Source organism: Coturnix japonica, chromosome 5, assembly GCF_054131305.1.
Source record: "Coturnix japonica strain WE chromosome 5, WE-NBRP24, whole genome shotgun sequence".
Taxonomy (NCBI): Eukaryota; Metazoa; Chordata; class Aves; order Galliformes; family Phasianidae; genus Coturnix; species Coturnix japonica.
In genome coordinates, this window is record NC_140667.1 from 21,542,803 (window position 1) to 21,564,002 (window position 21,200).

The window sequence follows — 21,200 nt, forward strand, 5'->3', positions numbered from 1 at the left end:
TGTGATTCCACCACATGTGTGGCCATCTGTTGGCTTGGGTGATCAAGTATATGCAATACAGCAATGCTTTTGAAGACTATCTTGAAGGACCTATTCTTCAGAGCACCTTCATTCTATTAATTCTTAATTCTTTTTATTATTAAGATATATTATTAATAATTATTAATTCTTCTCAATATCAGTGGCTGTTGCAGTTTTCCATAGGGGACCTGATCCATGTGTTATAGATGTTTCCACTCCCATGTTCAGTCAGATGAATTGCCTCCTTTCAATTAATGATCAAGTATCCCCATGTTATCAGTGGCAGTAGTAATTCACAAGGCAAAGTGAAAGGAATTCGAGTGTTACATGCTTCTGTAGAGAAGATTCAGCAGCTGAGAAAACAAAAGCCATTGCTGTTTGGCCAGCTGGTCCTTCTGGGACTTCCAAAAGTTCTGTACACACTGATGGTTTGCCAGTCACAGTCAGGGAACCAGTGGCTTAATTTGTAAACTGTGCATAGCTGAGACAGCTTGAATCCAAGCAGAAACAGCTTGGATTTTGGTGCCATTTATAGGGCTGAACTTGCTATTAGCATGCGATGTATAAATGCTAACCAGTGATAAAAATAGATGTTCAGACAAGAAATCATATGTGATCTAGGTCTTATGCTCTATTCAGGTCTTAACTTTTCCTGATGGCATTGGAATCCATTTTGCCAGATGTTTCTGACTTACTGAATGAGGATTTCTGGAAGTTTGGGCTCTAGCTAGATAGGAGTACCAGAACTTCTGAATGGTATAAACCTGAGAATTTAGCACCCCAAAAGGTAAGTAGAGAAGTGACTGATAAATTCACCAGCCTGTCCTGGTTGGGCTATTTGTTGGAGTCTTTGGTTGAGTAGCAATTTTATATTGTTATTGTTGAGAGCTAGACTGAACTGCGCTATAAGGAAGAGCAAATCAGAGGCAACAAAGTAGAGAAAAGTCTTGTTACAGGATCATCATAGGTCTGGTTAAGATCTTGTAGGGTTGTGTCTGGAAAACCCTCGGTATCTTGCCTTGTATTTCACCTCATCACCTATGAAATGCAGCTAAAGGAGTGTGTGTTTTTTTCTACCCAACCATCTTCTTCCTTGAGAAGAACTAGATTTTTTTTTTTTTCCTTTCACTGGATCCTTTGACTTTGTGTTCTATTATCTTAGTCTAGGAAGAACTGACTTACTACTTTAATATAACCCCTACTCCATATCCCATTCTCTCCCTCTGACTATGATACTGGCTAGTTTTGAAGTAAAGATTGACACAGATTTTGGTATATCCTCGTTACTTCCTTCACTTTTATTTTTTTCCTACCAGTACAAGATTCTGTATAATGCACCACAAATTGTTGTCTTACCTTTTGTTCTTGTTTGTTACTCTTTCTTTAAGATGTTTGCCAGATATGTGTATGCCTGGTGTTAAGGGCCATGTGTCTTATTTATGAAAGTTCCATTTCAAAGGCTAATGGAAATCAAGTCTTAGTGTAAAGGCTCATCAAATTTGCAGCTGAATTCCTCAAAGATTATGCTTCATGTACCTGAAGTATTATGTCTATTTACCATATTTCTTCCATAGGTTCAACTTTTATTAAAAACTGTTATGATTTCCTTTTGATATCATCCTCAATATTGAGACCGTCATAATCTTTTTCCACCAGTTTCATTATGCTAATGGTTTTCTTCTTTTCATCCCTGCTACACAGAAATATGTCTCTAGGGTCTGATTTTGCAGCCATTGGAGGAAGATCCAGTTTCTATCATTTTACATGTTATAGCTATTATGTTTCTTAACAATGTAAACAGAAAAACTAAAGGCAACAAAGCAAAGGTATCACGAACTGTTTAAGGTGATTATTAATGCAATCTGAATGAGATTTCACCAGAATGTGCATTTCTGTTTTGTTGGTTACCTGGTCTATGCATCCAGATTCTCCAAAAATTCTGTACATTGAGGTCACAAGTCTTAATTTTGGTCTTCTGATGCAGGTGAGATTTTCTTTACTCAAGTATTGCCCAGCCTCTCATCCCAATGTTTGGAGGGAAAGTGTTCTTTTCCTTCTTGTGCTTCTTTGTATGCTTTGATCTCTTTGATTATTTGTAATATTGCTGTCTTCTTACTGATGATTTTATTGATTATCTCAATACTATAGATATCTTCAAGAGCATCCTGGTTAGGTAAGTAGGTATCATCTTATCTTCATTTTATAGATTGATAAATCAAGTGTAAAGTGATGGGCACTTCACCTGACATTTGAGGAGAACCTCAAAAATTCTAAAGGAATAAGTCTTTCAGCAAGAAATTTTGGATCAACACTCATTGCAGCAAATTTGAGTTTTGAAGAGGGATATCTAATATCTAGAGGAACATCCCACTTCAGATTCCAATCATTATTCTTCAGGTCCTATCACTAACTTAGACCTTGCCATCTGTATAGGCAGTAGGTTACTGAAGAGATGTTACTAATTTATTTTCATTTCAAAGCAATTCCTCTTTCCTCTGGGTGCTATGTGTTCCTGTAACAAGAATTAACTAGTATAAGTTATTGATTGCTCTGATACAAGGTGAATTTTATTCTGAAATCTGAGGGTGTTTCTAAGTTCCTAGACACGCTTCACTCTTTGTTTCTGGCCTTCTTCTGTTCTCTTTATGTTTGGAATTTATCAAATGTCATTCAGCTGTCTGGGTGGAGCCCAAGAACAGACTATTTGTGGGAGTAAGTGGGAATTAGGAGGATTTTTTTTTTTTTTAACAGTTACATCTATAAATCAGTTCTCAGCTCACAGGTCAGCAGAACTCCAAGGGCTGTGGAACCAAACCACATTTAGGCTGTTTTTCCCTCATTTTGTAGTCTTGACTGTGGCTGATCCTTGTCCTGAAGAGAGAAGGTGAAAGCCACCTTCTTATCCAAAATGAGAAAGAGATGGGACCTTAAACTTGGTGAGCTGAAGATAAAAAAAAAAAAAAAAAAAAAAAAAGTGATAAATGCAGCTAAAACTGTTTTTACCTGCAGACTAAACTACTTTGTAGTTGATAGATCATTGTTGTTCAAGCAAGAATTTTGTGCCAGCTAACACTTTGCTGTTGATAGTAACAGTATTAACCCCAGTAGTATCCCCATGTGTGTCATTGTCCATTAGGGCAGAGCACAAAAGGGGACTTCCAAGAAGACAGGCCAATATCTGCATGCTAGAGGTTGGGCTGCTCCCTTTGGAACCCCAGTAGCTCTGGGCAGTGTACTGCTGCTGTCGGGCACAGCACCACTTTGTCCAAGATCTGTGGTATTACTTTTTGGTGGAGGAAATAGTGCAGGAGCTTCTGCTTTCATTAAGACTTTGCTGGTAGGGAGTTTTAATTGTTTAGAAGTGAGAAGATTGCTGATAACTGAAATAGCAAGATAGAGGATACATTTTCCCTTTGGTGCTTCTAATGAGTAGAAATGGGGACCGCTGTTGGTTAGGTAGTTGCCAAACATTCTTTCCAGTTTGGGTGGTTTCCATTTATTTATTTATTTAAGCCAGGGATTCCCTGGGCACTGGACATGGCTTCCACATTGCTTTTAGTAGTATGCAAGCTGGATGGGAGACAGGCCTGCTGGGAGGGAGAGTATACATTTGGGTGGAGAAGAGAAAGGAGTAAAAGCAGAAGCAAGATGAGTTGATGAAATTGAGGCTGAGAGGTGATACTACAGCTTCCAGAAAGACATTCCAAACATACAGTAGAAAGATTAATTAGTTCTTTCATTAACGTGGAAGAGTTTAGAATATAAAACACTTGTGGGGCTCCAGGGAAATGCTTGGGAGATAGGATTCCTGGCTGAAGAGGAGGCACTGGAGCTCCTGAGGTCTGGGAGCTGCACAGCCTCCACTCCAGGGCCTGCCACCAGGTTCACCACTTGTGTTAGCATTTTTTCTATGCAACAGAGAAGAGCTGAGGCTGGCCAGTTTTCTTCTGTTCATATTCGCAGAGGTGACCACTACATGGAAGTGCAGAAGAATCAGTTTGTGTGAGGGCAGGAAGGGAGAGAAAATGGCTGCACCCTCTCCTCCCTCCACAGCATACCAAGGCTCTCAAAGGTCTGAGTGTCAAGACAGTTTGGGCATGCATGTCTGCATCCTTTAGCTCCTGTGTGGCCTAATGTTTTTGTTCATCCAGGATGAACTTCTCTGCAGCTCCTCAGAGGATGTATGATCCACAGCTGGCTCCCAGTGGGTTTGAGGGGACAGGATCTGACCTTGGTGTAAGGGCTTTCCCCATTGAAGCATTTCTTCCTGTTCATCTGGCTTCTGGGCTACAACTACTGTATTGGTGTTTCCCATAGCAAAACCACAGGCTGGGCTGCATCATTCCAAGTCTGAAGTGTAACATCTCTCCAAGTCCTGTGGAGATGGGTTTATTGCTGACGTGTGGGTGGTGATGCATATGGTTGCATCTAATGCATTGCGTATGGTCATTTGAATGGCCCCTCAACTACCTGGAGCCTCATGATGCCATGCTGTGGTCCCCTCCCCATTTGCTGCCATGTCATGGGCAGACATGACAACAGTATTGTCTGGCTTTGAGAGAGAGACAGAGACAGCCCTACCTCATTGACTGCAGCTTATTGACATTAGGAAATTCATTGTCTGCAAAAGAAGTTGGTAATAATTAAGTGAGTTAATAAATAAGGAGTGTGTGTGTACAGATTAGACAGTAAATAACTTATGGGTTTCTTGATTGCCCAGACATTTTGCTTCTCCCATTGCATGGGGTGTGACGTAGTTAGTGGTGGGAATGGTGGTGGGGCACTCCCGGCCCTCACCTGGGGAAGAGATGGTCCCCACTGCCTTGGTGTTCCTCGGGGCTCGCCGTGTGTCTGACTGTGTCCCCGGGGGCGGGGAGCTTGGTTAATGCTTTTAGTGCCATTTTCCAACAAATGAGAGAGAGAGAGGTTTAAAAATAGTAACAGCCCTTTGCGCTTGACTTTTTTTAGGCATTTTGAGAAATAGCTGCATCCCTTTGTCTGGGAGACAGAGAAGATGACCTGCTCATAGAGGTCCTCCTTAGCTCCTGTGGGGCTGTGGGGTTGGCCCCACTCCTCTCCCCAGCTGTGTGTGCTAACTGTCCCCTCTGCACACACTTAGTGGCAGGACAGGTCGTTTCAGGGATGTGTTTTGCTTAATGGGAGCTGGGAAAGGTGTGGTGCATAAAGGAAACACCTCTCCTTGCCAGTTAAACCCTGCATTTGTCAGCAAGACAACTCCCTTTTGTCTAAATGCTGCTGATGCCCCCCAGTATAGGGGCAGGGGGCTCAGGGCTGTGAGCGCGTGTCGGTGTGTGCCACTGTGCAAGCTCAGGTTGAGCCATTTGCGTACAGACTGGAGCAGCATTATAATTTTTAATTGCAATTTCATTTGTTATTCTCTCCCTTTCCCCCACCCCTCTCTCTGTATAATCTGGATCATTGCTCTCTGTAGCTGATTCCGTGGGAGACCAAGCAGAGTGCGTGGGTGCAGAATATAGAAAGCCAGAGCCATAGAATCTGTTATTTGCGTCATTCTAGGAGACGGGGCTGTTTGCCTGACAAATATACAGAATTAATCCTGGTTTTATCAATATCTGTCTTTTGCTACAGTAGCCAAATACAAGTGTAAGGTGGTGGGGGTGCGAGCTGCTGCTGCTGCTGTTCAGATTGGGGGGGTTGGGGGAGAAGGGGTGTTAAAATATATTCAGTTCCCCCCCTCCCCACCCCCCCAATGCTGTTTGCATTGCAAATATTAAAAATCTGAGATTTTGTTCCAATTTGGGGTTTTTTTTGCTAAAATTGCCATAGCCATACCCGAGGAGGGGGTGGGTGGGGAGGGGGGGTTCGTTTTCTTGCAGTGTCGGGCTATGCAGATTGCTCTCTCTCTGTCTGTGCTTCTGCATGGGATGTGTGTGTGTGTGTGTGTGTTTTGAGAAACACCTCCCTATCTCCAGCGCATAAGATTCCCCCCCCCTTATAAACACACATTTGCACCCCCCCCTTCCCCCCCTCCCCCCCGGATTTTTGTGCAACTGCACCGAAAGCTGCACACCACAAAATATGGGGCTTGCTAATTAACTCTTTTCCTCGAATTGAAGTGCCTTTCTGCAAGCACAAAGCTCCGAGCACAGACATCTTTTATGATGAACTAGAGCCTCTGAAGAGGAGAATCTGAACGTGACGTCAATAGCTGATAACTGACGCAGCCTTGCAAAAGGAGTCTCAGGCTGGCTCCTTGCAGCCTGCAAGCCCTAATGATTCTATTTTTTCCCCAGTCCCCCCTCGTAGTGAATTACTAGAACGCAAACACACACACACACACCCTTTTTTTTCACATATATATTTATAGATCCTTTATTCTCCAAACAAAGGATTACATTTTTTTTTAAGGGGGAGGAAGGCAGGGGGCGAGGAGGAGAGAATTATAAAAAAAGAAACAGCAGCCCTTCTTTGTGCTGGGTGCAATTCACCGTATGAAGCCACCTCAGTCTCCCAGCAAAGCAAGCATCCCTGCCTGAAACCCACGTTTGTGCACAATGGCCAAGTGGTGCATGGTGGTGGTTGTTGTGTTTTCTCCAAAGCCCACTTTACAAAGACACTGCAAGAAGACAGACACAGTAATGCTTGCAAGGCAACAGGCAGAGAGACAGACTCAGTACAACTGTGGATTAGGGGTTTGTGCAATAGGACAGCATGGAAGGCGGTCAGTTGATGGTTTTTTTGGTGGTGTTGTTTTTTTGTTTTGTTTTTTAATTCTCTGCAATGATGCACCTAAAGCAACAGTGGATGGTGGTGCAGAAAGAAGCCGGGGTAGGGGGACGCGTGGCTGGGGGTGGCTGTGTGTGCGGGGGGGTGGGGGGGGGGAGCAGACTTAATGCACATTTAATGTTTTGGACGTAGCGTTCCAGCGAAATGCCTTTGTGTGTGGATTTTTTCCCCAGTACCTGCTAAAAATAGCATCAGGGTTTTGATCGCGTTCCAGAAATAGACAGAGGGTTGCACTTGTATAAAAAGCGAGCGCGGGTGGAAGAAAACCTGGACATCACCGCAGTATTTTTTTTCCAACTCCTGTCTGGAAATTAATTGTTGGATTCCCCCCGCTCCCCCACCCCCCGATCCTCGCCATCCCCCCCCACCCCCCCGCCCCCTCCCCTACCCGAGGAGTTCCCGCTCGGTAAGTAGCGATTTTTCCTGTGCATGCTGCAGCCAGCGGCCGTGAGTCTCGTCTTTCCTTTCTGCATGCTCGGATCCCTCTGTTTTCCTCCCTTTTTACTTTTCTTTAAAGCGAGGGGGCTCCGTTCGTCTCCATAACGCATCTGCTGCATGCACGGAGCCCGGAGACAGGGAATTCTTGTGCAGAAAGGGGAATCACCCTGTCGGTAAATCTCTGAATCAATAGCGAGCTGCAACTCTCGCTCTCTCTCTGTCGGCGCTAGCGAGCCCCTCTGCCGCCCGCCCGCCCCCCGTTCGGCTGCGCTCGGGGGGGGCCGGGCGGGGGGCGCGGGCCGGGCTCTGCGCGGGGCCGCCGCCGGGCGCTGTCCGCTCCCCGGTGCTGAAACCGCCGTTGAGGGAGGGCGGGGGGGGGGGTCGTCCCGGTCCCGCCGCCGAGGGAGCCGCTCCCGCTGCCGTCTCCCCCCCCGCGCCCGTGCGCGCCGCCGCCGCCCTTCCCGCCCGTGCGTTTGAAAGAGCTGTACCTGATGATGGTGCTCCGCAAAATAGGAGGCTATAGGTTGCTTTATTTGGACTCACCCCTTCTCCTCCCACCTCGTTTCTCCCCGCTAAGAGCTCACACCTTCTGCGGCTCGCGTGTGTGCGGGTGTCTGCTTTTATTGTCGCCCGTCCTTCGCGTCCTTAGGCAGACAGATCCGAGGCGGGGGAACGGCCGAAAGAGAGGCGAGGGGCCGAGCCGCAGGGTCACGGCGCCGCAGCCCCGCGGCGGGGCAGGCACGGCCGGCACCCCGGGCAGCCCCGCACCGCGGCACCGCTCCGGAGCCGCCGAGAAGGGAGGGGGCTCCGCCGCAGCCAGAGCCCTGCAGGGGTGGGAGAGGTACAGGCAGACAATAGCCGCGGCGGCAGCACCCGCCGAGCGCCCTTAGCCGTCGCCTCACGGTACGAGCGAGCTTAGAAAATGGTGCACCTACCGCACAAAGCCCGGCACCGCCGGCGGATCCTGCAGACAATGCAGCGCTGCGGCCGCGGCAGCGGGCACACAAAGCGCCTCTCCTCGCTCCGAGCCCCGCGGAGCCGCACAGCGGCACTCCGCCCACGGACGCCCCGAATGCGGGAACCGGACCGTTCCTTCCCCGAGCGCGCGTGGTCGTATTTACAAACGGACCCGTCCCCGGTTTGTTTGGTTGGGGTTGAAAGGAAAGAAAGCCCTTACGGCACGTGCAGCCAATCGTCGGAACTCGGAAACGGCGGCTCTGTGAAACGGCGATTAGAGCCCGGCAGTGCCCTCCCTCTGCCCCCCGCCTCCCAGCCCTCCCCTCCCGACCGCCGCTCTCCGGCACAATGCATGAGATTACCCTTAACTGGATCCTATTAAATAATTCAATGGTGGCGGTGTAATTTTGGTTGGAAACTGCACGGATTTCCAAGTCGTGACTGTAAAAGTGAGTAATGTGCTCTGGCTGCGTCATGGCTCCAGTCACAGATGGTTCCAAACTGAGGAGAAATCGTGACTTCGACTTGAGACGTCCCCTTCTCCACGAGCAGCGCGGCCAATCACCGCGCCGTCGGGGGGCACCGGACCGCTCCGGCGCCGCGCTCCGCGTGTGTGTGCGTGCGGCCGTGTGCCGCTCCGCGTGCGCGCACGGTGCCATCCTCAACAAGTTGCAGGAGGGGAAGGGAGAGGAGGGGTTAATCCCGGGGAATCTTCTGCACCTAGCGAGATCGTGACCCTCCCACACAGTACAGTAACTTATATACATACCTGGAGGAAGGGACGCTTCGCTTTTGGGCTTTCTATAAAAAAAACAAACAAACAAAAAAAAAAACCATCCCGTGGTGATCGGGCACGCGGCGCGGGACCGCCGGAGCGGCCGGGAGGCAACGCCAGGTAAGTGCCGGGTTCCGCCGCCCTGCCCGCCGCTCCGCCGCTCGACTAACGGGGCCGGGGGGCGAGGGGCGCTCGGGGCGGTCGGAGGCGCCGCTCGCGGGTCCCTTCTGCGGAGCAGGGCGACCTGCCAACTTCTGAGTTGCGGCCGAGGTGCGAGGTTCCCCCCGAGCTCAGCGGGTCTCCCTTCCCCGTGTCGCGCGCGAGCCCGGCGGGACGCGGCGTGGGCGCGCGTTCGCCTTTCTGCCGCCGCCCGCGGGCACCGTCGGGTCTGTCTCTCCCCGCGGGTTGGCTGCGGGGAGCTCCGGAGTTGGGTGCCGCGTCCCCGAAACTTTTCGGAGCCGGCCGTCCCCGTCCCCTCCGGCGGCGGGGCACGAAGGTTCGCGACCTCGGGCTGTGCGACTGGAGGCGGCGTCCCGCGCACCCCCCCAGCCCCAGGAGGGTCGCCCCCGGGGGCTGCCCGGGGCCGGGAGCGGCACGCTGCTTAGCCGAGCGCCCGCCGCGGATCCCCGTGTCCCCGGTTGCCCGCCGCGAGGTGGCGGCGGCCAGGGGCGCCCCCGTCGGGGCGAGCGGCGGATCCGCAGCGGGGTCCCCCGACGGCGGGGCGGCTCCGCGCCTCCGCGGAGCCCCTCGGGCAGGGTATGGCCGGGGGATAGAGGAGAGGGCTAGGGGTGTCCCGGCCGCGCTCTCGGACGCGCCGTGGCGGAGGATTTGGCGAATAATTAGCCGTGGAGATGGTTCTTTTTTATTTCTTTATTTCTTTATTCCCTTCTCGCTCTCCCCCTCCTCTCTCCCGCCTCTCCCCCTTTCGGGAAGGAAAAAAAAAAAAAAAAAAAAAAAAAAAAAGGCAGAAATAGGCAATGTGAAGCGCCGCCTGATTGGTGGGTGACGATTTTAGCCCGCACCAATGAGCTGCCCGCCTGCTCTCTATTTATTTAGCGCTCAGGGGGAAGAGTTTTCTCTTTACGCAGCGCCCGTGCCCAGCGCCGGAGCCTCCGCGCGGAGCGGGGCCGCGGACACGCCGCGATCCGCCACGCTCCCGCGGCCCCGGCCCCGGCCTCGCCGGGGGGTGACGGCCCCCCCCTCCCTCCCTCCCCGCCGCCTCGCCCTGCCTCGCCTCGCCCGGGGCCGCGGGGCTCGGAGCGGCGCTCGGTGGGGATGGGGGTGGGGACCCGGCGTGGCGGGGATGGCGGAGCGATCGCCCGTGGGTCCGGTGGATGGTGTGGCGGCGGCCGGCCGATGGATGTGGAAAGCCGCGGCAGACTTTGTCCTTCGCGAATCTTTTTGCGGTCTGGGCTTGCTGTACATAACTACCTACCCGGGAAGCCCTTACCCCAAAAAGCATTCGCGGAGGGCGCATTCGCCGAAGGAGCAGCAGCTGCGATCGCCGAGCCTTGGACTTATCTAGACTCTGTGGGCTTCTATTATTAATTCCTGGCACCTCTCCCTCTCCTCCATCCAGCCCCCCCCCCACCTCACCCCCCCCCCCCACCCCCATCCCTCCGTGCTGTGCGTGTATATCTGTGTGTAGAGATAGAGGGAGCGATGTAGTGGCAGAAATAAACACCCTTTCCCCCTTCCCACCCCGTTCGGTCCCCCCGGGCAGTCAGGCACCCGCCGCCGCCTCTCGCCGAACTTTTTAATCGACTTTTGCCTATCGGAGCAGATCACACCTTGATTCAGATCACTGTACGGCCGATTTTCTTTCATTAATGGCAAAATAAAAATAGAATAAAACTTCCGAAAAGTTCTCCACCCCTCACCTTTCTCCCCCCTCCCCTCCCGTCGGGGCATCTCCGTATTTAAAATATACGGGAGTCCTGACTGGGCGAGATCAATTCATAAAAAAAAAAAAAGAAAGAAAGAAAGAAAAAAGAAAGAAAAAGGGGGGGGTGGGGGGGGAGAAGAGAGAGAAAAAAAATATCTTCTGAGCGATTCATTAAACGCTCCGTAATAGGGAGCCTCGGCTTCTTCCGAGGTGGGGAGGGTGGGATTTGCCGGGATCGCCCCATAAATAATAGGGAGGGAGGAGAGGGGGAGGCGCGCGGAGCCGCGGCGGTTTGGGGGAGCCCCCAGTTCGCGGGAGCTGCACCAGGCAGGCGCTGCCAAAGGCGCCTCCCTCCCCCTGCCCACTTCCAACCCGATTTTGAGCAACTTGCAGCCCGCCGATCGCCCCGATCACTCTTTCCCTAAAAGCCAGTGCCCCCGAAAAGGGTAAAACAGGCGGAATCCGGGGGAAAACCCCGCCGAGGCTCCGCTTTTGGACGAGGTGATTGCGAGCGAGCAGAGCAGCATCAGCACCAGCTCTCTGGTTCTGAAACTGCCTTGTGCGAGCACACAGCTCTCAGAGCATCTCAGGCAGGAGTTGAGGAAGCTGCATTCTCTCTCCCTTTGCAGTAATTACCAGCCCTGTTCCGTGGGCAAGAAATAAACAACAAAAAGAGCCCCTCCCTGCCTGCCGCCCCCCAAAAGAGCGAGCGATTAAAAGCGTCTCTGTCCGTGCCGATCAGCCTCGTGAAAGAGACAAGAGCTGAGCAGCAAGTTGGGAGCAGAGCGGCCGCTCGACGCGATACAGGGGCCTATGGTTCCACCGTCTGGAAAAGAAAAAGGGGTGGGGGGGGCGAGCGACCGTCGGGGCTGCCCGGAGCCGGCAGGGCTCTCCTCCCCGCTGCCCTGCCGCCGGCACCGAGGGAGATCCGCCGGGAAAGGGCTGAGCTGGCAGTTCAGGGAAGCCTGCAGTGGAGAGATCGGGCGAGGACCACGGTCGGGGCTAAGAGTTAATATTTCTCAAGAGATAAAAGAGATTTTGAAGACCTGTCTGCACTTTAGAAAAGAGTAAAAGGCTGGTGAAGGGATGAGTGGGGAAAGGAGGCGAAGGAAAAGCACCTCGTCGCTCCCCTTCCTCCCTTCCTTCTCGTTCAGGACACGTAGCTCGAGCACTAGCTGCCTTGATGAAAACAGACGTGGAAGGGTCACGATATCTTTCAAGTAGACTTGCATTTTCATAATTATTTATCCTCTCCTATTTCGAAAATAAAAAAGTGTTTGTCCTTTCCAGTCGCCAGAAAACCTCCTTGCAGGGGTTTTATTCATGTGAGCATATTTTAAAGAGAGAGACAAGGTACTAGAGAGAACTTGGGGAAAAAAAGAAGTGATGAGAGGAATCAGCCAAGCTGAGGCTAAAGCAGCATCCCCTCTTCTTCGTGCCTCACACTTCAGAGGACTGAAACCAGGGGTGGTCTAGGGGGGCAGCTCGGGAGTGAGTGGAGCTGCAGCCCCGCCGGCTCCACGTCTCCTTACCTTGGCAGCCAACTGTTGCTGCCCTGCTGAGGATCGCTGCTGCGAGCGGTGGCGGTGGCCGCTCCTCTCTGCTCGGGAGCAGCTCCCATCCCGGCTCCCGACGCCGCCGCCCCTCGGGGCTCTTCCCCTGCACGCCCCAGCTTTCCCTCCCGCCGCCTTCTCCCCCAGTGGTCCCCTAACGAGGCAGCGCAGGGACCCGCGGCCGTCGCCCCGTCTCGTCGCTGCCCCTGCCCTGCAGAACAGACCCCCTCCGCCTTCACCCCGTCGGGGTCGCCCTGAGGGAGGCCCCGGCTCCTCCGCACTGCAGCATCGCGGCCTCCTCCTCTCGCCGGGGCGCCCGGGGCTGGGCTGGCCTCCCTCGACGTGCTTGCGAGATTCCCCGGGCGGGGGATCCCTGCCCTTGGGGCTGCGGCTGGAGCGGAGCTCCTGTGTACCCCGCGGTGACGCGGATGCGGCTTCACCTTGGAGAGTCGGGGCTGCCGTCCGGGAACCGGCTGCAGTCTGAGCCCCGCGTGTGACAGCGTGCGTGTGCCCGTGTGTGTGCGGCCGTACATGTGTGTGAGGTGCGAGGCTGCTGCCCCCACCTGCTCACCCTCCTTTCTTTCTGCCCTTCCTTGCAGGTGCGGCCGCGCCGTCGGGGCCGAGGAATCCGTGGCTCCGCGGGAGCAGCAGCCCACACCAGGTGAGAGCAGCGCCGCACCGGGCTACCCCCGGCCCAGTACAGGCAAAGGGGGTTGGGGAGCACGTCCAGGGGCGCCCGGGCCTACCTCTCTCCTTTGACCCCAGTCGTAGCAACAGCCCACGCTGCATCAGCACTGGGCATCTCGCCTCGAGTTCCCCTGCCCAGGCAGGGCACAGGCAGCCCCTCCAGGCCTGGCTGTCCCCACTCCTGGCCAAGCGTGGCCTGGCCACAGGCAGGGAATAGAGAAGATGGGAAGGGGAGGCCCTGAAGGAAGGGAAATCAGCAGAAGTTAGGTGTCCCTGCTATGCCATCACACTGATTTCAAGCGAACCTATCGTCGTGAGCAGGTGGGGAAGGGAAAAGTTAGAAGACTTTGGTAAAAATCTCCATTTCTGCGTTATCTTTCCTTCTTTATTTATTAGCTACGTTCTCTTCTGCTCCAGAGTTGCATGTGCCATCCAACATGTGCAGCTCTCGTAGATGTAGTTGTGTAGGCTTGTCTTTTTTATTTTTTTCCTTCTCACGTCTATGATCTCCGACACAGCTCTGCAGTTCTCTGGCTACCACTGCAGCCGTGAGGTAGGAGAAGGAGAAGCAAAGTAATTACCAGCAGTGCCTTAGAAATAAGGAGCCCTCCTCCCAGTGAGGCAGGGGAACGTATGCCACTTCTGTCTGTTTGGTGGCAACCCCACAGTCCTGTTTCTGAATGCAGACAGTTTAGAGGAAGGGGAAAAGTACTCCTGTTATAAGATTAAAAGTTTATAGATAACTAACTAGAAAAAAACCTCTGCGCATTATTTTGAATTTTATTAAATGAGTAGGTATGAGAAGCAGCAAAGCCTTTTACGAGTTCATCTCTGCTGGTTCATTTTGGCACCCAGTTTCTGGAAGGCTGTCACCTGCTCTCGTGTTCTTTGTGTGGCTTGTTGTAAACCAACAATGATGTTGTCCCTCAGAGCTACCAGGAGAGCAAATGACCCCAGAGGTGGGGGGCTGGCTCAGCTTCTGCATGGCACAGGCCATGCACTTCTAAGGCACCACTCAGCTTTGCAGTGCTTCGTGATGGCTCGCTCACCACCAACATAGACAAGCTGCTTATTGAAAGGGAGGCAGGAGAGTGGCTCCTCGTCGTGCAGGATGGAAAGACCTGTTAGGTCCACTGGCACATAGCACCTCCTGAGCAGCATCCAACCTCCCCCAAAGAGATCGTTTCAGACATTAAACCACTAGTGCTCTTCAGGTTTTCTGAAAGGTCAGGGCAGACTTTGCTAGGAGCGTGGGGTCAGCGTGCGTTAATTTACGTCTGTTACTGCACTTAATACAATTATGTAAAGGCTAAGAGCCTATGAATAGAATTGCTGCTGCTTAAGGCCTCGGAGCCTCCTGTATTCCTGTCAGTGAGGGACCGAGAAATACCTCCAACCATCTGTAAAAAATTGATTTGTGAGTACGGGCCTCATGAAATAATGATTAACACTGTTCCCCTCCCCTCCTTCCTCCCTCCCCTAATTTTTGTTAGCATTCAGGTCTTTTACAGATCGTTCACACGTCGGTTCTCATTCTTTCTCTCTCAAATCTTTTGCCACAAATACGTTTGGATCTCATATTTGTGTGAGCTGTGGTATACTGCCATCTCACTTCTGGCTGCAGAGACCACTCTAATATGGGACACGCAGAAGTTAACTTTTATCTTTACCAGCTTCAGTGGGGCTATGCTCATTTTGGCGCTGTCCCTTTTCTTTTTTTTCCTCTCAAAATGATAAGAAATCAGTGCTTTTTTTTTTTTTTTTTTTTTTTTCTTTTTTTTTCTTTTTCTTTTTCTTTTCTTCTTTTCTTTTTCCTTTTCTTTCTCTTATATTCTAGGAGGGTCTTAAGGAATGCCAAGCAGGGTTTGTTAATTCACTGGCAATACTCACACAGGTATTTTGCTAAAACATTCCTGTTATGGATATCACCTGTTAGCATGACCACTGGTGCTGCTCTGCTAACTAGTAATGCAGTCAGCAGCTCTTGCAGCACGCCTAGCTGCCACTGCATTTATCTACAGCAGGGAGCATGAGAGTGAAAACCCTGATGAAGCCTAATTAGCCATAGAGGTGGTAGGAAACTTCAGCAGATTTGTGTTACAGCAGACACAGAAAGCAGTTTGGGGGAAAATATGGGGTGTAGAGCGATGAAACTTCAGAGGGGAGCACCAGAGCAGCCAGACTGACAGAGAAAGAGTGAAGTGAAGCTTGTGAACTTTCACTTCAGTGTTCTTTGGTAAATACAATTAATTGTTAGGGAAGAGATGCATGTGGACCTACAGCAGCATCAGTAGACATTGTTTGGAACAGAGAGAGGAAGTTGCCACTGATTTAAAAACAGGCGATTTTCCATATAAGTGACCTAGAACCTCTGAGAACAGAACGCAGAGGTGCAGGGTTGGTCACACACACGTGCTTGCATACATGCTCACAAAATATATATGTATGTACATAAAATTGTTTTTTTTTTAGTGCTTTATTTTAGTTACAGGTAGTCAAGCTTCTTGATCTGTGGAAGAGAGTTGCAGAACTTGGTCCTGTGAAAATCAGAATCCCCACTTAAAAGTAAGAAGTGCCACTTTTATTTTATAGCGTATTTGGTGCCGTCATTAGGCTGGGTTTGGAAGGACAGTAGAAGATGCTGGACTAATTATGGCATTTCCATGTGGAGAAATGCGTCATGCTAGCAGCATGACACGAGCCTCACTCACAGCATAGCTCTGCTACCTCAGGAACCTCCCTGGGGTCGGCACACACCGTCTGCTCCCTGTGGCTGCAGAATAGCCTCTGTGAGGCTCGAGTTGCTCCCCATGAGTGCTCCTGTCCCCATGCGGGTGGCCAGGGGGCAAATCATGAGCAGGATGATGAGGACACACAGTGACATGCAGATGGTGCTAGTCACTGGGATGCAGCAGGAACCTTCTCAGGAGGGAAGTGGTAATTGCCTTGAGTCCAGACGGAGGTGAAGCACGAGCCCCTTGTTTGTGTGATACAGTAGCCTCTACACTACGTCCTCCATCTCCAGTGCCTGTCCTCTGAATCTGACAGATGCTTCTTCACCAGTGCTCCTGGCCATGCCACTGTAGTGCTGTGACTCAGGGGGTGGACTTCCCAAGTTGGCCACCTTGCTACCCACCAGTGGGTATTTGGTGGTGGGTTAAGTCAGCTTTTTCCCACAGCTGGAAATGGCCACTCCAGTGAAAAAAGAAGGCAAGACGGTTCAGAATAATCCAACGTTCTTGGTTGAAAATGTAGGAAACAGTTTACTAAGGATAAAGGCAGGGTGTGTCCAGGAAAATGTGTTCCATCATCCCTTATTTTCAATGAGATGGAAGCAAACAGCATGGGATAATGCCATGCTAAATAATGTAAGCTATCATGGGTTTCTGCCCAAAGCAGATGAGGTACCGCCACTTGGGAAACCTGAGCATTTTCAGGTTGTGAACAAGACTTTTTGTAAAGGGGAATTTGAACAAAAGCAAAACTGAAAATATTATAGTTTTAAATGACGTATTTTCAAAATGAGTGCATGGTTGAAGGAAAAAAAGTAGAAACTGCCATGGAGAAATTATATCTGGTTGTTAAAGAATGTGATTCTTCCATGTTTCCTCCTTGAATTATCTGCCCTAGCGTGATCGGTTCCACCAGATCAGTGTGGGAGGCAGAAAACACTCCTGAATCAGGGCCCACCACACTCCTGAGCTTACAGCTTTGCTGAAGCAAATAAGGGTATTTTCCAACCGAGGAATTGGGATGAACACTGGAAAAAAACCAACGATGTGTGCTGATATGCAGCTCATTGAGTTAGAGTCCAAATGTGCAGATGTACATCACATCGGCATCCACCTTCAGTGAAGGTAAAAGAAGGCAAATGAGAAAGTGATCCAAAAGAGAACATATCAGATCTTGCACTGAGTGAATGGCACATAGTATCCACTCTAGAAAAAAACGGTCAGCATTTCCCATGAGAGGAGTAAAGACAGGAAAGTCCAGTTAATTAGGAGAAGGTTGTGGAGAAGTGTCCAGCAGCCACAAACTACTGGTTGTTTAATCTCAATATATGGAATATGTAATCGGCAGTGTTAATTTAATGTAAACAACAAGAGCTGTGAGCATCTAAAAGGAGATGCAAAACCCAACCCTAACATGTTTGGACATCCTTGCCTTTCCCTGCCTGGAAGACCAGGCTGGGTGACTTATTAACACTCTGCACATCTGGCACAGCCACTCACAGCTGCACTGGCACACTGATGCCAAGGCTCTACCACTTTCTGGTTTCCTTTCTACATCTCTTTAATTACATTGCCACATTTTAGTTAATTTTCAACACGTGTGTCTATGTTACGTTTAGTCACATTAGAAGTGGGCAGGGATATAAATGAAGGGAGAACCAATAGAAGCAGTGGAGGGAGAATGTAGTGTAAGCTGTTATTCTATTTCTATTATAAGAATCTTATTCTATTCTATTATAAGAATGAGAAGAATCTGGTTACACCTTTTAGAAGTACAGGAAAGGTCTCCCCGCTGGGGCATGGTGCTCAGCAGTGTTGTACATTGGCTGGTATGGTTCCTTGTTTTATGCACAGGGCTGGGGAGGGTTATAGGCTGAAAGAGAAATTGGTTTTCCTCTTGAGAAGGTAAAATGAGAGAGGAGAGATGCCTGCTGAAGCACAGGGAAAGCTGAAGTTGCATTGGGAACACTGGTATTTGACAAGATATCTGGTAACTTTCTTTTCCCTTCCAAATCAGGATGTAAGAAGCCAGAAAAAGACATGAATTAGCAGAGTGACATATAGGCTTAAAAAAACTCTGCTTGCTGCTGGTCCTTAGAGTCGCCCTCGACAGAGCAGCACTCTTCATTCAGCCACCTTACCCTTACAGGATCATCTGCTGGGAAAGAGATGCAGCACAGGTAGAAAAAAGACTCAATGTAATTAATGATATGTATGTGGTGAGACAGTTCTTATTTCTCCCCACCTTTAAAAAACAAAACAAAACACTCCTGTTTTCTTCTTATTTTTGTTTAGTTCTTCCTTCTCCTCCTTTATTCTACTTAGTCACATGCACAATCTCTCTCTTTTCCTTCTATTTTGTCTCCCAGATTTTCATCCCTGACTATAGACACCTGGCCCTGGAGTGGGTCCTCAGCTGATTCCCCAGCTGCCCTGCTCCTCCCACCTTGTTACCTTCAGGGCACAAGATAAGCTCTCCTGGTGAAATCAGGAGGTAAACTGAGGAGTGAGGGCAAAAGGCAGAGGGATGACCTGAGCCTGGCTGGCTGGTCCAGAAGATGTGATTGCTGACTGTGTTGGCCACTATCTACTGGCATGGGGACAGTCATGAGGGTCACCATGGAGCGGAGGAAGCAGATGTCAGGGCTTGTCAATGTAAGTGTAAAAAATCTCCTCCTCCACTGCGGAGTTTGGTGCTGAGGTTCTTTGCCTTCGCTGCTCTGTAGGTAAATCAGTGTGTCGTGTGCTGTTGTGCTCGTTGCATGGGATTGGTGTGACTGTTACAGGTAGTGTGGTAGGTTAGAAATGGATTGCCCACCTGCAGCATGTCATAGACAGCACAGAAATTATGAAGCATAGAGGGACTTTGTACTCTCTGCTTCGTGATGAGCCTAGGCAAGCAAGGTGGGAATGGAGGACCAGATATACAACAGTGGTAATACTTTCTTATATGTATTCTGCACTTTCTTATAGAATTTTCTACATAATTGTCTGCTTTTGTATGTTTTTATACACACACACATATACATATTTTTATCAGGTAGCTGTAGCAAAGCACCAACCTGCCTGACTGAACCAAAAAAGAAAATGCAAAGCAAAAAAGAATTTAAAACACCCCAAGTTGATGGTACTGATCTGTACCCTGACCTATTGCTGTCCATATATTCACAGGTCACATACACCTTCATCTTTAGGCTGTTTTAAGAGGGTGAATTACTTGGGTATAGTGTAACAGAGAAGCTCAGGGTGCCACAGCACGGAGCTGAAGCCATGTGGGAGCTCTGCTGGGTGGCTTGCAGTGTATGCTGTAGCCAGGCCCTAAAGATCAGATTGATGGACCTATAGCAATTACTTCTTAAAGCCTTATTTTTTGATCTCTCTTTCTCTATTTTTAAAAAAGTATATTTGTGAAAGAGAACACTGAGAATACTTTATTATTTACTTTTTAGTATTTAAAGCATTTTACGTTTTATGTCAAATAGCCAAATGCAGCTGATTAGTTTTAGTATGTGAGAGCAAGGAGATAGAATGGCCAGGACAGGAGGATGAACAATTGATATTATTATTTTATTTTTTTTCCACTGGCCAAACTGAATGAGATGCAGCCATAAGGAGCCTATAAAACTGGAAATCAGCATTTCCCTTCTGCTTTTGTGAATGCTTCCTACTTTTGTCTTTTGAAGTAAAATTAGTAAGAAGAACAATGACTTTTTTTTAACATAAAACTTAAAAATATGCGCAATGGCTTTAATCTATTATGACAATCTTGCAGATGCATATATATATGTATATATCTATTCTTCCACTGTTCTTATTTCATATTTCTGAAAGCACAAGCCTCTTTGTGTGCGTTTGGACTATTTTGTGGGTGCACAAATGGATTTGTATGTGCACACACAAACACAGCCACAAATGCATCTGCATGCAAATCCATAGAAGGAATGGTGAAGGCAAAACATGGACCTGCTCTTGCTAGGTATAAGTTTTACAAGGAAGTTAAAGATGGTTTACTGATTCATGGGTTTTACTTTATGCTAGGAATATTGTATTTCATTGCACAAATTTTTTCCAACTTTTTAAGGCCCGTTCTGTGTTAATTTTACTGAAGTACCCAGCAGTCCATCTTATTATATCACAGCTTATGGAGTCAAGCATGTTTTTTAGAACTGTTTATTGACCTGTGGTTGCCTGCATTTATGCAACTTGCATTCATTTTTTTTTTCACCCCCAAATGTAACCATGTAGCCAGGGGAAAAGTTTATGGCTGGCTGTATTTTACAGCAGCCTGCTGTGATTCAAAGCTTTGCATGTTATTTGCAAACCTAGCAGCTGTTTCTGAAGTGAAGTAACTATGTCCTGATCCAGCAAGGGTTTCCCATCCCAAGATGGGTGCTTCATTTCCCAAGCTGTATTCTAACCAGACACAGCCTGGCCACAACAGGGCTGCTTGCAGCAGTAAATGCTGCACACAGAGGCAGATGCTTTCAGCCTTTTGTCTTGCACTACTGCATCAGAGATTTTTTTTTTTTTCCTCTTCCTTTTCACTTGGACATGTTGAAAACAAAGCTTTTGCTGAACTTTACTTCACTTCTAACTGTTCAGCTGCAGAACTGGGATAAAGAGCTTAAAACTCTCCCTGAAAGGTACTGGTTTCTATATGTTTCTGTTAGGAGTTGTTTTGAGCAGATTCTATAGGATGTAGGTCTGGCATGGTGTGACCATTTCTCCATCCATGTGCTCAGCAAAGCCATTAGCAATGGATATACTGGTTTTATTAACCTGCTGCCCCATGGTACAACAGCTGCTCCAAGTCAGAGGGACTATTTGGAGGATGAGAGGAGTTTTCCAGGTCTTCTAAGAGATTTTCCAGGTCCTTTCTGCTCAGATTGTCAAAAGATGAGAGAGCGGTATTTTTTTGTTGTTGTTGTTCATGTTTTTACTTTTTTAACTACAAACTATTGCTACCTGGCAGTTAAACAGAGACCTTATGAACTTGTACCAAGCAAGCCACTGGTGCCTTGTCTGTTAGCTTGCTTGCTTATTTCCATCTCTGATTATTCATAGTCAAACTAGCCCTTTCTCAATTTAGTGGGATTTAAAAATATATATCTACTGCAGCTGTCAAACTGAGAATGGAGATTCTGTAATTCAGCACTCAGTAAACAAAATGTAGCCATGTACTTCTATGAAGAGAAGCTTAAGGATTCCTAAATGAAGATGAGTGCTTAAATCTCTGTAACCTACTCTATCTTTTGGCAGGAGACCTTTCCTGTATGGTTCATATGATTATGTGGTCAGTTCTATTCCTGCAGTGAGGCCTCTAGCAAAACTCCTTTAGACATGTATGTAGAAGGTACTGGTTCAGTAGTGATATATTTTTTCCT

At 49.0% G+C, this 21,200-nt stretch overlaps 2 protein-coding genes across 2 annotated transcripts in view; one reads left to right on the plus strand and one right to left on the minus strand.

Annotated features, from left to right (window-relative positions):
• Positions 1 to 6,345: 6,345 nt before the first annotated feature.
• On the minus strand, positions 6,346 to 8,660 carry LOC107314833 (uncharacterized). The gene is made up of 4 exons (XM_085549813.1): positions 7,883 to 8,660; positions 7,178 to 7,765; positions 6,966 to 7,093; positions 6,346 to 6,619 (listed from the first exon to the last, which is right to left on the minus strand). The coding sequence occupies exons 1-3, from the start codon at positions 8,658 to 8,660 to the stop codon at positions 6,981 to 6,983; spliced, it is 1,479 nt and encodes a 492-aa protein (XP_085405939.1). The 3' UTR covers positions 6,346 to 6,619; positions 6,966 to 6,980.
• Positions 8,659 to 21,200, plus strand: part of LOC146760714 (uncharacterized) — a 59,807-nt gene continuing 47,265 nt past the window's right edge. The window contains exons 1-3 of the mRNA XM_085549814.1: positions 8,659 to 8,667; positions 8,715 to 9,079; positions 12,997 to 13,058. Of these exons, the coding sequence (XP_085405940.1) occupies positions 8,659 to 8,667; positions 8,715 to 9,079; positions 12,997 to 13,058 (436 nt within the window). The remainder of the gene's footprint in view (positions 8,668 to 8,714; positions 9,080 to 12,996; positions 13,059 to 21,200) is intronic.